The sequence below is a fragment of the Zonotrichia albicollis genome, chromosome 18 (genome assembly GCF_047830755.1).
Source record: "Zonotrichia albicollis isolate bZonAlb1 chromosome 18, bZonAlb1.hap1, whole genome shotgun sequence".
Lineage (NCBI taxonomy): Eukaryota > Metazoa > Chordata > Aves > Passeriformes > Passerellidae > Zonotrichia > Zonotrichia albicollis.
Window position 1 is genome coordinate 8,650,037 of NC_133836.1, and position 16,373 is coordinate 8,666,409.

Here is a 16,373-nt window from a genome sequence, read left to right on the forward strand (position 1 = left end):
CGTGGCGGCGCGGGCACGGCGGCGGGGAGGCGCGGCCGCCATCTTGTGCGCCGGCGGAGCCCTGCGAGCCGCCCCAGCGCGGCCGCCCGACCCGCGCCGCTCCCGCCGCTCCCGCCGCAGCCTGGGCCGCCGGCTCCGCCCGGGGCGGCGGCGAACGGCGGAGGGAGGGCAAGGGAAAAGCTCCGTGCAAACCGGGGCCCCCCGCGGGCCCGGCGGCGGCCCCTCCTCCCGCCGCTCCGCGCGTCCCTCCCCGCGGGTTTGTGGCGCTGTGCCGGGGGAGGATGAACGGAGGATAAATGGTGCCCAAGGCGGACAGCGGCACCTTCCTCCTCCTCTTCCTCCTGGTGCTGAGCATCACCGAGCCGCTGCGGCCAGGTAGGGGCGGCGGCGGGGCCGGGGGTGCCGGGCCCGGGCACACGGCAGGGAGAGCCCCGGGGTCAGCCCGGACCGGGGATCGGAGCGGCCGGAGCCGGGTCTGGGCTGTGCCGCTGTTTTGTGCCTTTGAACAGAGCCGGGACGCGGCCGAGCATCGGTGCCCTGTGCCGGCTGCCCGCCTCCGAGAGAGCCTGGATTTATCCTGGGAGTCGGGGTAAAACCTTGGTGTCAGAGTGAGAAAGCTTGGCTAGAAATCTGCAGAACCCTGCGGGTAATGAGCACAGAAAATGTGGTGCCGAAGTTTTCAGGTGCTTGTTGCTTACCTGTTCCTGTGTTGTGGGCCTTGGATGCCTACACGGCCAGACCAAGTGCTTGCTTTCGAAGTGCCATTTAATCCTGCCAAGAAGAGAGAAAAAAAACCTGCCGCACCTGGTCCGTCTGTCTGGTTCTGTTTGTGCTTCTTTTAGGAGAATAATTCAGCGATGGAGTTTGTGTGCTAGCTGCTAGGCATGGTGCTTAAAATCCTAAGGTGATTAACTTAGGAGAAATGGTTCGTGTTTGCGGGTAGAAAACTACAGTTTTTCTAGGTATATCGCTCAGCTGGAGTTTGTTTTTGGGGCTTGAACTCTCTTGGAGCTTGGCAAAGCCCTCGGCTATCATGGGCAGCTCTTGCCAAAGAGCATCAGTAGCAAAAGCATGAGAGTGGCTTTGCAGGTTTGGGAATCGCCCTCCCATCGCACCAAGGGACTGTTCCTGGGTCACACATGCTCCTCGTAAATAGGAGACCAAGAACCATGGTGTTGTTTGACACCCCCTCGTTCTTTCTCTTCAAAATAACTTTCATGACCCAGACTAATAAAAGGTAACAGTATTAATGAACTGCGTCTAAGCGAGTTCCCAGCAGAGCTGAAACACAATTGGGTCAGTGTAGGCAGAGTTATTGAAATAACTAACTTGGGTGTTGAAACGTCTCTGTGTCTGTCTTGTTTTGTTTAGCTTGTTTTTTTGGCAGTGCAGTATGTACAGGGCTTATGATATGCACTTAAGTAGCCAAAAAGCCCCCGTTGTGTTGGTAGCCTTGTATTATTACAGCTAGAGGCTTTTATGGCTGAGAAGGTACTATGTAAAACTGATTTCAGGCAGCTCCTTTTTGCTGCCACTAAGTGCTACAGGCTGCTGCATTGCTGGGTGAAAAGGTTCAGCTTATTCAGAGCTGTCTTTGTGCTTTTGTAGGTGGGTAGACTTGACCCTGAACTCTGCTGGTGTTGAGCTTTGTAGCCTCCTAGAAATTCAAAAATGGCCTTTTTCATATTGTGTCACATTTGTCACTCCAGTTTGATAATGTACCTCTGTCAACAGCTGATGCTTGATGGATGAACACAAGTTTTTCACTTAGATTTACTTTGTTAAGATGAATGATATTTTCCCTGGTGCTGTACCTGTAATGTGCCTGCTTTAGAGATTTGTGGTGCTGTAGCCTCACTGGCAGAAGTGTCCTTGTGAGCGAACCTTTACTAATCTACTCAGGTTCTACACCACTGGCTTTGAAACTTGGAGTGTTAGAATTCCCCTGTGGCAGCTCCATAAGCATTCCATGAATTTAGTTCAGACCATATGTATTCCTGAGCCCAAGGTGATGCATCTGGATGTGGTGTTGCAGCTGGAATTCCTTGCTGTGTGAGGAGTTTGAGTTCCATGTGGAATAGACTCATCCATCCTGTTTACGAGGTGGCTGAGCTGTCCATGGTGATGCCTCTCCCTCCTCCTCGGAGCAGAGTCCATCGCTTCTGGGTGGCCTCACAGCTCTCTGCCGATGTCACCTGGCTTGTTTGGTTTGCATAATTTATATCTTGAATCTGCTGTCTCTAACAAATCACCCATTTGATAGATTAGGAGCACGTGGTTTGTTCCTGAAACATGAGGTGCGAGTAGGGAAAACCTGGCACACACAAGTACAGAGGACACACAGAACCAAATTTACCACTTTAATCACTGGTGGAGAAGTCTCCCATGTCTACTCTGGGGAGAGACAGCAGAAAGAGAAGAGTTCTTGGACTTAGAATTTATTTCCCAGGTGGTGTTTGCTTTCCTTTTTACTTCTTTAAACCTGTGTGTTGTAGCAAGTGTCTTTTTGGTTTAGGAAGGACGCCTGCAGCTTGCTTAGCTTAAATCTGTACTTGGAACTATCAGATGAGTGCTGCAGAGCCCTGGGAGGTTTTATGTACTCAGAGATGAATGTGTAGTCCCTTCACAATTCAGTCCCGGCAGATCAGGCATCTCTTTGTATTTCCATGTTAATTTGACACTAGCTTTGTATCCATGTTCTTGCTGTGCTCTTCAGATAAATAAAACCTTCTTTTAAGCCTCCTCAACTGTAGTATCTTTTCATGCAATCTGAAAGGCAGTGATTTTACATGGATCTATTTTTTTCTGCATTTAGGGTGAGGTGGGCTTTAGTAAATTAGGAAGAAATTAATTAAAATTTACTTTTTTCCTCAGTTTTTTTCTCTCTTGATTACATGAGCCTGTTTTGTGCTACTGCCATCACTAACAGCACAAGGTACTTCCAACATATCATGATATTGGCCTCAGCTGTGCAGCCTTGGGTTCCTGAAGGACTCTGGGCAGTTGGATTTTTCTGAACCTGTGAACTTGTAATGGTAATTTTGAGCCCTTGAGAATTGCCACTTCGATTTTTTTTTCCCAGTGTTTCCATTTTTCCCATTCAGTTTTGACCATATCCTTCTTGGTTTGACTAGTTGCCTGCTTTATAGTGCATTTTTGAAAGCGTTCTTTTTTTTCAAATTAGGGCATTTCTCCTTGAGTTGTGTTACTCACTGGTTTTGGAATCTGCTAATGTGAATTGAAGCTGAATGTATCAAACTCTTCCAACTATATGGGTGTAGAGTGAAAGACTAACTTAGTGTTTCTTTTAAACTCTTGCTGATTTTACTCTATCTGTTGCTTTTTGGGGATATTTACCACAGTAGGGATTAATTTAATAAAATCTTTTCCAGGACAACTCAAACCCATCTGCTCCAGGTTATCTGACTAGCTGGCTGAGATAGCTGATGTCTTTGTGTGAGGAAATATTTCGGTGGTGTGTTAACTGAGTTGCAATAATCTGTTCTGGTGCTAGCTTAGATTTTGCCCGAGTTTCTGAACCAGTGCATTTCTGTTGGTTGTTGGAAGAGCACCAGAGGTGTAAGTTATTATAAATTGAGTCTTTCACAGTTTGAGAATATTTGTAAGTTTCTTTTTCTGTTAACACCCCAGTGCATCTCACTGAGAAGAGGAGGTTTTGGTGTCTTTCTGTAACGTTGGGAGCTTAAGCAGTCTGGAATGACCACGCTGACATGTTTCAGAATACTATTTAGAGGATTAATTAAGATCATCATCACTAAAGACAATAACATGTTTTCATATTTCTCTAACAAGATACTGCTGCTTGCTAATGGAAAACACTTAAACATGGTCAGGCTTTATATTGGATTTTGTAATAGTGGTTTAGTACAGAGCCTTGTGAATGTAGGTCATCGGGCTTTCTTATTAGAGCACTTGCCAGGCAGCTAAAAGCCAATTGAGTTCTTGTTCTTGCAGCGTTTTTTCTCCACTTCAAAGCCAGCTAGAGGAAGTAATTTTATTACCCAAGTTCTGTTTCAAAAAAATATTGCACAACGTACTTAATCTGCAATGCTTAGAAAGACTTGCCAGTGCAAGTGGTCTGGTTAAAGCCCCACATGCAGCTCCCAGCTGGAACGTCCCATACGCTTTGGAGCTTGCTGGCAGCTGTGGCTGTGCTCTTACAGGTGAGGTGTTGGTGTTTTGACACAGTACAATTGACAAATGTGCTCAAATTGCTAACTCTTCCTTGTCTTTCAGTCGAGGGCTGTTGGTTTTACATGCAAGGCAGAATGCATCAGAGTAGAGGTCTAAGCAAACTCTGATCAGCACAGTTTCAAGGTGATCCACTGGTGTGCTGTGACTGGATGGGTCTGGTTTTGTCCAGTTGAAGTGTATTGATTAATTCAAATGGAGACCCAAATATATGAGTCATAAAATTTATTCAGGCCATTGTTCCTCTGCTCTGGAGACACTTTGTTGGTAGGCAAACATGAACCCTTATTTTGCTCTTTGTTCACTGTCTCCACGTCAGTGAGAGCTGTGGTGAGTGATATTTATTCAGGTTCATGTCGTTGCTAGCTGCAGTTCCTGTCTGTGTATTTAGGTGAATTCCCAAGAGGAAGGTTCTAGGAGTGAGAGGTAGAAGGGTTTTTATCAGGTCCTCTTCCAGTCTGGTGTATTTCCCCCTCATCCTTTTGCTTCTTAATCTACTGGTTTTAAGTTTTATTTTTCTTCCTACTGTTACCATTATTGAGTTTGTTCTGATGTTCCTTGCTCTGCTGTTTGTTGTTTTTACAGCTGCAGAGCGAGGCTGACGGATGCAAAAAATCTTTTTTGTGGCTGATCTCGGTGTAGCAGAGAGACAAAGCAGAAGGTATCAGACCTTATTAGCAGGTCTGATACTTTAAGACTGGTAATACCTGATGTTAATTATAAAGCAAAAATTTTGAGGTGCAAGTGGATTTGCTGCTAGCTGTGGCTACCAAGTGAAGGAGAAAAAAGGAGTCAGTAGGCAGGGCTGTTTGCATTGCTTTGGCTCTGAGAAGTGATAAACCAGAGGGGCACCTTGGGGGTTTGCAGATACATGACTTCTGTGTCCTACAGTAGGTCTGGGGGCAGGGGAAGGTTGCTCCAGAAGAGCAGAAGTGATGGGGGATAAAGCACTGCCACAGCCTCTCTCTGCAGCAGGAGAGAGCAGCTGTGCTTCTTTCTTGGTATGTGAGGGGAAAGGCACAGCTAGACTGAAGAGAGGAATTTTAGATACCAAGTATGAAAGATGTAAAATCCCCTGGTGAATGTCAGAAAACCAGTCAAGACTTCTAAGAATCATTTTGTCCCCTGGCATTACCTTTGTTAGGACTGGTGTTGGTGTTGAATTGTAATGTAAGAGTAGTAGGTACCTCTGTGGTCCATCTTTGAGTAATGCCTGGGTCTCTGGGTTTTTACCTGGTGATTTCTTGCAACTTTTATAAGTTCTTGTTTGATGCTGTGAGGTGCATGTGAATAACTTCTTTTGTGATTAGCAGAACTTCCCATTGTGCAGTGCAGACCTGTGTACCCTGAGTGCAGCTTCTGATACCTGAAGGTTCTGTCTGGAGCAGAGCCTGGAAGGAATTGAGTGGAATCACAGCTCCTGCCTTTCAAGCCTTAATGTGTGTGCTCAGGGTTGTTCTGTATTTTGAGGTGGGGAAGTGCATTGGGTTCTTGCAGTGATAGCTGGACATGGAAGAGCTTAGATAGAAAGGGAATAGAGCACAGCTAATGAGAGGCTCTGCAGATCTTTGCCTGTGTGATCTGAAGGGTTAACCTGTGATGGGAAGAGCCTTGCTCACCTTTTATTCTGTGTAGGCTGATAGAATGTTATGGCTAGGAGGAGTATAAGAGATGGGGTTGCCTGTCCTGTCCCAAAAGAAAACCTGGCAAACCCAGGCAACTGCTGAAGGTCTTTGTCAAGCACATTGTTAATGATTTCCTGTGATAAACTCCAAACCCAGATTCTTTTGGTAACTCTAGTGACCAGTCCGTTTGTCCTATAGCTCATTATCTGTATAAATGCAGTCTAATGCACGGGTCCCTCATAAACTGCAGCTTTAAGGAACAGGTTCACACTTTTCCAGGACACTTCAGGTGCAGTTTTCCTGCAGCGCTGAGTGTGGTGGGTGCCTGCAGTGCCCAATCCTTCCTGGCTCTCCACTCTCTCAAGGGTTTCTGTTTCATGCTGGATCCCTCCATGGCAGGCTCAGAGGTGGTTTTGTGGAGGATCCTGAGTCCAGGAGGAAACGTGGATTGGGTGGTGAAGTTGTTGATTTGCTGCAGCAGGATTCGAGCAATTTATTTGCTTTAAACCATGAGTTTGGGATTAACCTTTAATCCATATTCCCTGAACTGTGAAATCCTCTGGCATCTTGTGGTTTCCTGTGAAACTTTAACTTTTTCTTTGTTTTAAAGGGTCAGCCTGCTAATTCTGGGTTTCATGAACAGGGTTTACATGGTACTTGCTAAATGGATCTCCTAAGAAAGTTGTTTGTAGTACTTTCCTGCCATTCAGAGAATTTAGTAATATGGTTTTAAGTTTAATAGCAATTGATAGTTACTTCATTGTCTATAACTAAACTAAATAACATTCAACTTCCTACTTAATTAAAATTAAAATTGGTTGTCTAACATTATATTTAGCTTCTGTTCTGTTTATTGATTATTGTGCTTGAGAATCATCAGCCAGCTCAGGGGGGAAGTGTGGAAGTAGCTTTTGGTGGCTGCTCTTGGGATATTCCCTGCTCTTTTGTCCTTTAACTGATTTTTCTTTGTCATATTTTAATTTGTGTAATTCTTTTTCCTGTGTTGTCTTTTCTTTCATACACTGCTTCTGTTGTGCTCCCTCATGCCTTTCCCACTATAGGACCAGTTACTTGGGGTGCCCAGTGGAATTATTTGAAAGTCAAAGCTAATAGAAAAATGGGATTAAGTGCCATTTGGAGTAGAATGATGCTGAGTGTTCTGGGCTGGCTGCAGAACTGGGTTGGTGTTGTCCCTTAGCACTTCTGTGTTTGGTTTGTGTTAATATTTCTTCAGCAACATAAATAAAAAGGTTGATTCTGACTTAAAAGTAATTTACCATCTTTTATACACTTTAGAAGAAAACAAATAACCCTCTTCTAACACCTGCTGGGTTTGAGTTTGTGCATGAGTAGCATTTTGCTTTTTTAAGCCTCTAAAACTTACTGGAGCTTGTTTTAATCTAGGGATGGTTAAAACTGCATTTGTGTTTTGTCTCTGTTGGATTTGTGGAAATTTGATACACTTAAATTACTTTCACTGGTTAAAATCCGTGACATAAGAGTAGTCTATTAATGAGTTGTGGGAAAATCTGCATGAAATGTTGGGAATCTTGCAGGAGGGAGCTCAGAGATTTGAGTAGGAGCATTGTGCCACCTCAATTCTGGCAGTGAGCAGGTTGGAGGAAATTATTCAAGAATGCTGTAGTGCCCATCTTTGTCTTTCTGAGCACTGATGGAATTGAGTGTAGTTTTTCTATTGAGGTGACAGCTAAAAAATGGCAAAGATCCTGTTTTGTAGCATAGTACCTGGCACATGGGTATAACAGGTATTGAAGAGTGCTGGCAGTAGCTGAGTTGTTAGAAGGTGTGGGGGATGAGAAAACTTCTCTGAGGGGTTCTGTGCCTTTCTACAGCTGGGTTGGATCTGTATTTGCTGACTTCTGGTGGAACTATTAAACTTAGGAGTTCAATACGTGGAATTTCTCCTCAGGTGTTTGTTTTGCTGGAGAAGAGGCAGGCACAGGATCTCATCCAGTGTGGCAGACAGAGCTGTGGCTGACATTGGCCACATTCCTGCTGTGCTGGGCTTCAGTGGAGCAGGGGAATGCTATTCACAGCATGAGCCATTGCTCCAGTGCAGCCAGCCACTGCACCAGCTCCTGTGCAAGGATAAAACTGGGTTTCGGTGTTTGAGGTCATAATATTTCTGTATATTGAATTTTTTCTCTTAAGTGTTCTAGGTGCTGGCTCATCGAGTCTTGTACAAGATGTGAACAAAAGTGAAACAGGAGCAAAAGCTTTTTTTAGTGTGACCTGCATTTGAATAGTGCTCAGGCACAGCTTTCCTGTCTCCCTGAATTGCTAGATTCTTGTTTAAGACCTTTAACTTTCTTAGGGCTCTGTAGAGAACTTTTTCCATGTTCATTTGGTTTTAAAATTAAAAAAATGTGTTAGTTTTTGGAGAGTGGTGTAGTTAAAAATACATGATTTCATAGGTAGAACTTTGTCAGCTATTTGCTTTAAAGACTACTGCAATTCCTCATGTTTTAGTTCAGCAAAGTTTTTAAAGTACATACTTAGCTTTAAGTTGTATATTTTCATTTGATTTGTTAGGATTGCTCATGTGCTGAAAGTTTAAGGAATATACTTAAATACTGCTGAATCGTGTACTAAAAAAGAAAAAGATGAGATAGGAACTTTTTTTGTTTTCCTGCAAAGAAGGAACATGTGTTGTCTTGCTGAAAGTAAATGGGCTTGCTAAGTAATACTGCTGAAATCTGGCAATTCCTACTTTCAGATTAAATGGTGGCTACAAATTAGCCTTGATTGCTCTGACAGTTCCTGAATTGCTGTTATCATGTTTCATCTGGGTCCTCTTCTTGTTGAAATGTGATCTAAAGGCAGTACTAATTCAGTTCATGTAAAATTTTGGATTTGAATTTTTCCTCTGAGGAAAATGTGTTTCTGTAGAGTATTTGCTAGCTTTTAGTTGTTTGGTTGGGTGTTTTTTTTTTTTTTTTTTTTTTGGTGGGCTTGGAGTTCGTGTTGGTTTTGTTTATTTGTTTGGGGATTTTTTGGTTTTTTTTTGTACACCTATAGTTTATTTGGTCAAAGGGAATACAGCCTCTTCCTCTGCTGATTCTTAGTGAAACTGTTTTGTATATGAACAAATACTGACCCAAACTTGACTTGGTGAGATGTATTAACCTTGAGAATACAGGGAGAGGAGAGGAACCATCTCGCATGCCTGGATTTTTTTGGGAATAGTTCTGGGTGGGCAGCTACCAGGTAACAGCTTTAGATACAGAAGTACTTTGAGCTGTGGAGCCCAGGTAGCTGAAGGATTTGTGGTGTGTGTGGGATGATCCATCTGCCCTGACCTGGTGTATGGATTGTAGGGAGAAAGCACTGTTGTTGGTGGTGCCCTTTTCTGGACACAACTGATGACTTGCTGAGTATATCACAGCTGATGTTGTTCTTAATGGACTTTTTCTTTGTTCCTTCATTTTTTGGGAGAATTAGTGTGTTGTGTGTGGCTGTATTTAAATTCTGTGTGAGGAATAATGCTGTTTACTTAGCACTATTTCCTGTGAGCATGTTTCATAGGCAGTGGGGCTTAGTGAAACCTGGACTCCAGTGGGCTTCTCTGTGTCCCTGTCCCTGTGTCCCTCCTCTGCTGCAGTACCCTTGCTTGGCACTGCTTTCCAAAGGCCGGTGTCCCTCTGCCTGCCCACAGTGTGTTCTCTGGCATGAACGAGCTGGGGGTCCTGCAGGCTTTTGCCAAGGTTCAGTTACCCCAGCTCACCACTTCCCTCCTGCCAGCTGGGAAAGCACCCCGCCCGTGACAGTGTGGCACCAGGTGTGCTGGCACCTGCTGGGGCTTTCCTGCCCTCTGAAGCTCAAGAAGGTCAGAATTTGCTTCTCTTGTGCAAGCTTGTGAAAGACATATGCTGTTTTCCTGGTTTTGACTTCTCTCAAGCTTGCTTGAAATTGTTGAGTGAATTTGTGAGGTGTGATTGGCACTTTCACTGATCAGCTTTCTTTAGGGAAAGGGTTAAAAATTTGGTGCTGCACAGGTGTAAGTCACGTGTCACTGTTGTACTAAAACACTGAAATCCTGCCTGAGGCTGTACAAAGCACTGGAGGTCCTGAACAAGGTTGTTAGTGAGACAGTGGGCTTGAATTTTGAGCCATATTAGAGACTTCTCGAGTACCAGTGGCTTTGGTTTTGTTTGTACTGTCTGCTCTTTGTGCCTGTGCTGTATTTTGCTTTTCCCTTCTGCCTCTTTACTTATTATCATAATATAACAGTTTCTTGGGGGGAGAAGTGCAAGACTGTTGCTTAGCCTGGTATTCTCACTATGAAAATAAACTGGTTTTCAGTCTGGAATGCTTCATTGCCTAATTCACAGTATTCTTTCAGCTTAGTCCAAGAAGCAAGTTTTGTTTTCTCTTTGGTATTAGCAGTGCTGGAGAATTGGGAAATACTTTTTTTCTGTCTCAGTCTTAGGAATAAGTGCTGACTTTCACGGAGCTCAAAGTCTGTATTTTCTGTCTTAAAAAATTATAGCCAGGATTCCTATTCAAGAAGCTCTAATGTTGTTGCTTTGGCTGAATGCTGTGTCTGTTCCCTGCCTGTGCTTTTTTATTTTTTTGTAGTTATTTTGATTTCTCTTTCTCTTTTCCTTCCTTCCTGGCCTTGAGTTTGCCCTCCAGACAAAGAGCAGACAATGAATTGCAGTGAATGACACTTGTGAGCAAGGAAAAACTGGGTCAGTTCCAAGCTCGTGCAGGGTGTAGGTATAATAAATATAGAATCACAGGATTATTTCAGTTGGAAAAGACCTTTGAGACTATCTAGTCCAACCATTAACCCAGCACTGCCAAGTCCACTAGCAAAACATGTCCCAAAGTCACATCAACACCTCTTTTACAAACTTCTAGGGATCCTGACTCTGTTTCTCTGGGCAGCCTGTTCCAATGCTTGGCAACCTTCTTGGTAATGTCCAATCTAAACCTCCTCTGATGCAATTTAAGGCCAATTGCTCGTGTCCTGTTGCTTGTTACTTGGGAGAAGAGGCTGAGCCCCACCTTGCTGTCACCTTCCAGATGGTTCTAGAGGATGGTGAGGTCTCCCTTGGCCTCACTGTCTGAAGGTTTTTTACTGAGTCGAGAGTTTACCCTCTGAACCAGGAGCAGCTGGTGTATCCAGGAGAATGCTGCAGCAAGTGCTGTTAAAGATTTACTAAAATCTACCAGGGAAATGAGATCCACAGCCTTTCCCTGGACCACTAAGTGGGTCACCTTGTCCTAGGAGGAGATCAGGTTAGTCAGGCAGGACTTGCCTTTCACAAACCCACGCTGGCTGGGCCGAGCACCTGCTTGTCCTGTGCGTGCCATTCATGGAGGATGATCTGCTCCTCAACCTTCCCTGGCACTGAGGTCAGACTGACCAGCCTGAAATTCCCCACATCCACCTTATGACCCTTCTTACAGCAGCTGGCTGTCATTGTTGCTGATTGCCAGGCAGCTGGGACCAGCTGAGCTGCCAGGACTGCTGTAAATGACAGAAAGTGGCTCAGTGAGTGCTTCAGCAGCTCCCTCAGGATCCTTGGGTGGATCCTGTCCAGCCCCAGCCCCTGTGTGTGTCTGTGGCCATACAGGTCACTGAGCATCTCCCCTTGGGTTGTGGGGCCTCATTCTGCTCCCTGTCCCTGCCTGCCAGCTCTGGGCAGTGGGTACCTGCAGAACAAACATGAGGGGAAGGAGGCTGCTACCATTCCTCACCGTGCTGTGAAGTCTTGTGATGGATGTTGAGGTGATGTAGCATAACTTACTATGACAGAACACTGAGTAATACTGAATGTTGATGAGTGTTACTCATTAAGGATTTACAGTTTTCAGCTGGAATGCTGTCACAATTTTAATTACTCCATGGAACAGCATGCTGAGGTTATGAAGAAAATGCCAGTGCCTCTAACATGTATTATTTATTTTTTTTTTGAACCAATGCGTTCTTATTAGATGGGATTTTAGCTTCAGAATCTCTAATTTTCGGAGCTGGAATTAGATTTGAGAATAAGTGTGGGCTGTGTTTTGGCTATGAGCATATCACATGGCCTTTTTTTCCCTCCAGGCTTTGTGCTGTTAGGTGCTGTTGTGCTTTCATACTCTCCTGCACATACTCAGGCCATGATGAACCAAGGCTACATGCTCTAAGGGTACTTCCTGAGCATGCTTGCAGTATCATGGGTGAATCACCAAGCATTTTATCTTCTGTGGAATTGGACATGAAAATGAAATGCTATTTTTCTCTAGCTTTTATTTCTTCTGAAGGTTTTTAATTTTAATTATTCTGTAGGCTTTTAATTTGAAGAACAGTAAGTAGAACCAGAAATGAATAAACTATCTATGAAATGGGTAACTGATGGTGACACATGAGCTTCATAAATACTTTTCTTCTCTGGAAAAGATCAGTGTTGTAGTCTACTTTCCTCCTACTGTGACTTTGTTATAAAGTGCTGTATTTATTTATTCTGCTACACTGAATGCAGCAGTGGGGGGTGTAATGATAAACTCAAAAATACGGAATTGGTGTGAGATTCACCGAGTGACACAAGGACCTGCTGGGAAATGAGTGGTTAGTGGGGACTTCCCTGAGCCCTGGAGCTGAGGGAAATACCATTTATGTATGGCTTCTCTTCCCTGAGAGCAGAGCCCGTGTAGGGATTGGGGGTACCTCAAAGGCAGGTTAAAGACAAGAGAGCCTCTTTAGGGCTGAGTCAGAGCATCCTCAGGGGCGCTTTGCTGTGGGCTGCTCTGTCCCCAAGAGCCAGCAGCTGGCATTGGCCACTGAGCAGAGGTGGGGCAGCACAGCCCTGCTCCTTCAGGCTGGCACATGGGCAGGGGTTTTGTGAGATGTACACTGTCCCTGCCCCAGTGACCTTCACCTGTGGCCTTGGGACACATCCAAGTTAGGGAAACTGCTTTTTAAGTGCAGATGATTACCTTAAGGACAGTTTTTTCACATATCTGCTGAGGACTACATTATGATAACCATCATTATGTTGTGTTGGAAGTATTAAGAGTATTTTAAAGTTTATGTTACTGCAGTAAATACCAGTGTAGAGCAATATTGATTGTGTTGTGCTTCCTCTTGAGCGTAAATATTAGATATAGAGTGGTGTGTGTTTGTTTGATGGTGGTGGGTGTGGTGTTCCTTCTGCTGTTTTGTTTCTGGTGCTTGTTTGTAGGCATTTGGTGAGCGCTGGTGTTCAGCAGAATCTCCAGGAGTGAAGGATTTAGGGAATTGGGCTTTTTGCTGGCAGAGACTGGGATCTGATCATACTCATGCAGTGTAGCATGGCTCAGGTATATAGAAACAGTGATTTAAGAAAAAAAGAATTCAATTTTAGTGAACTTGTTCCTAAATGAGTTAAATATTTAGTTAAATGCAACATGTAGGTACAGGTCTTAAGTATGTAGGTTGAGTATTACAAAACATAAGAAAGACCTGTTGGACAAGTTAAAATCTGAACAAGAAGAGTTACTGGTCTAAGCACTTGTAGTTAGAGTTTTTGTTAATGCTTAATCAGCTTTTGATGGCTGTAATTGCCTCTTGAAATCTGAACAGAATTTTCCCTTACAGGTTGGTTCATCTGGTCTGGGACAATGAGTGACTTACTCTGGGAAAGGAGGAAGTATTTTTGTCCTTTGTTTTCCTTTGATGTGTAAATAAAAATGATGCCAGAGGATCTACCATGCCCAACCTTGAGAAATATGATCAAAATAAGCAAAGCAAGTTTGATGTACACAGAAACCTGTCATTGTTCATTGAAAGCTTATATATAAAACCAACCCATGTACTTCAAGCTTATATCTTCCAGTACATGAATTTCAGAGTAATAGCTTATAATAGAAATAATATTAAATGCTGGGTGTACATTTAATCAAATCTCAATTTCCATACAAATGAAGCTCAGCAGACAAGAACAATTAGTTTAGCAAATAAAAAATTACATTTTTTTTGTGTTAAAAACTGAAGTAGATTAAAATCTATATTTGCTGTGTAAACACAAACACCTAGTGCATCTGTAGTCAGCTACTAAAAGACTATCTTATTATGTATCAGACTTTACTAACTTGTGAATCCTTTAATAAAGAAAAGTTCAGTAATTGCAACCAGAAGAACCCAAACTTTCATAATCAGTGATTGTAGTCACTGAGTTTAATTTCTGTATCAAAGCACTTTGCTGAATTGAGAGTTATATTCTGGGGGCTTTAGTTTCAGCCTCTGGTTCCTCATCTGTACCTCTGAATTTGTGAATTCCTGTGATATCAAGGTTTTTATACTTCTGTATAAAAGAGTTTTATTTTGGGGCTAGGAACATAGGTGAGGAGAGTGTTCTGTTTGTCAGGGATGCATTTCTGCTTTAGGATCTATTGCTCCTTTTTCTGCAGGTTTCTGTAGTGTTAATCTTTGGTGTCTTGAAAATATAAGGTTGAAATTTAGATTTTGAGAACTTTGATGTGTTCACCTGATGCTTTTCAGCAGATGTTTATTACACGTGCCTGAGATAGGGCCTCATCATTTTTATTGCATCTAACATTTCTTCCAGCTGAATTTCTCCTGTATCTCTGTCTTCAATTGAAGCAGGATAGATAATCCTGCTAAAACAGTATCAAAGTTTTCTCATTTGCCCAGCAGCTTATCTTTGCAGGAAATGTTTCCAGCTGCTGGCGTTTGCTCATTGCCATTGTTTGCACCCCTGCTCCTTGTGTCACCCCAGGGTGTGCCTGGCCCTGCCTTTTGTGCCTCAGAGCCGTGACCCTGCTGCTCTCCCCAGGCTTTTCTGCTGCTGTGGAGGTGAAGGTCCCAACTGTTCCAATGTTTGCTGTTAGAACAAATATTTAAAACAACAGACACATTAGGAGATGTTCTGTCTGTGGTGGCAGACAATGTTATGGTGCCCCAATTCCACATTAGTGTTGCTGGATTTGTACAGCCATATTTCTGCTGAGTTAGCTGGAGCATGGGATCTTTCTGGTTGCAAGGGGACAAACCTGAGCTGATCTGACTTAATGTGGACAGACAGTAGCTAATTTGATCTAAAGCTTGCTGTTTCAAAGCCAACTGATCACATTCATTCAGGAAACTGAACCAGCAAGGTGAACTTGTTAAGAATCAACATTTTGTCTCATGTGTCTGTTACAGCCTTGCTTTGGTGTTGGAAGCTCTAAAATGAGTTGTACTGTGTTGAAAAAGTAGTTTCACATACTGGATATGGATCCTCCCTACCTGTCTTTAAAATAAAACAATTGTTTTGAGTAACCATTTATCCCTTAGGTCTTGCATAAAAACAGGGAAGATTAATAAAAAATTAGTTGCAGTTTAGATGTGAGCAGGAGGTGTCTTAGTCCAAATGAACTTCAAAAGTCTTTAAAAGTGATGCAGAAAATTCAAGTTTCAGGACGTGTAATGCTCAGGGCAGCTCAGTGACCAGAGTGCATCTGCTCAGGAAGGATGCACTGCAGCTCTCAGTGCTTGGGCTCCAGGAGGAAAATGTTCTCAATTACACAGAGCGAGTATATGAGGTTGTTAAACCTGAAAGGGCTTCCTGGATCATTCTCTAGTGGTCAAAATCTGTTTGTTTTGTGAAACAGATGAAGCTGGCTGGAAATTAGAGGGAGCATGTGTGTGTGTGTTTTATTATCTATCATGAAGTCCTTCCTGTGGATAATGCTTCTTGTAAATGTGTTTTTTTTTTTTTTGAGTACTTAGCAGAAAATCAGGAAACTATCCTGCTGTAAAGAAAATTCAAAAGTTAGTTGACCCCTGTGTTGAAATACACAATGAGTTCTGTGAAACACCTAGCATTCAACATGCAGTGGGCAAAATCTTCAGAACAACAGCTCTCTGTGAGCATGTTAGCAACCAAAAGATGAGGTTTTTCCTGTATGAAACCTCAGGTTTTCTGTTAGTCAAAAATCTTGTTGGTTTTGCTGCTGGCTAGCTTAGAAAAATATGTGACAGCTAAAGCAGATGAAGGCCTCTTGTTTGTATGGCAGTGCTTAAATTGATTTATAATCTTGTCATTTCTGGTTTGATGAAATAAATTTCCAACTGTTTTGTAAGTTTTCTTTTAAATTGGTAAGGCTTCTTTCAGATGTGTGACTTGTGGATGAGTTATATTATCTAATAACATGTCCAAGCAAGTTGATATACGTTTTTTTTGGCCATCATTTGACAGTAAGTTTTATCTTGGGTTATATATTTAGCTTGTAGAATTGGTGGTCTGAATCTGATTTCAGTTTTTCTTCTCTTTTTACATCAAGTTAAGGAATTTCTTGTTTTCTGTATCCAGTTTATAGTAGAGAAACAGGTGAAGTGTTACCAGAGAACACACTGTTGTTACTTAATATTTCTGACAGACATTTGTTCAGGTGCAGGTTGCTTGGGGTCCAGGGAATAAACCCAGTGTCGTCCTGAAGGCACAGAGCCAGCAGTCAGGACAGCTGCCTTCCTGCAGCTTCATCTCCTCTGGAGCCTTTGGCAAACATTGACTTGTTCTGTTCTTGGTTGTAACTGTGCCATGA

The 16,373-nt window shown here is 43.1% G+C and overlaps 1 protein-coding gene across 2 annotated transcripts in view; it reads left to right on the forward strand.

Moving 5' to 3' along the window:
- Positions 1–16,373, forward strand: part of DGCR2 (DiGeorge syndrome critical region gene 2) — a 45,626-nt gene continuing 29,253 nt past the window's right edge. For both annotated transcript variants that reach the window (XM_074554607.1, XM_005488882.4), the window contains exon 1: positions 1–375. In XM_074554607.1, the coding sequence (XP_074410708.1) occupies positions 297–375 (79 nt within the window). In that variant the 5' untranslated portion in view covers positions 1–296. The remainder of the gene's footprint in view (positions 376–16,373) is intronic.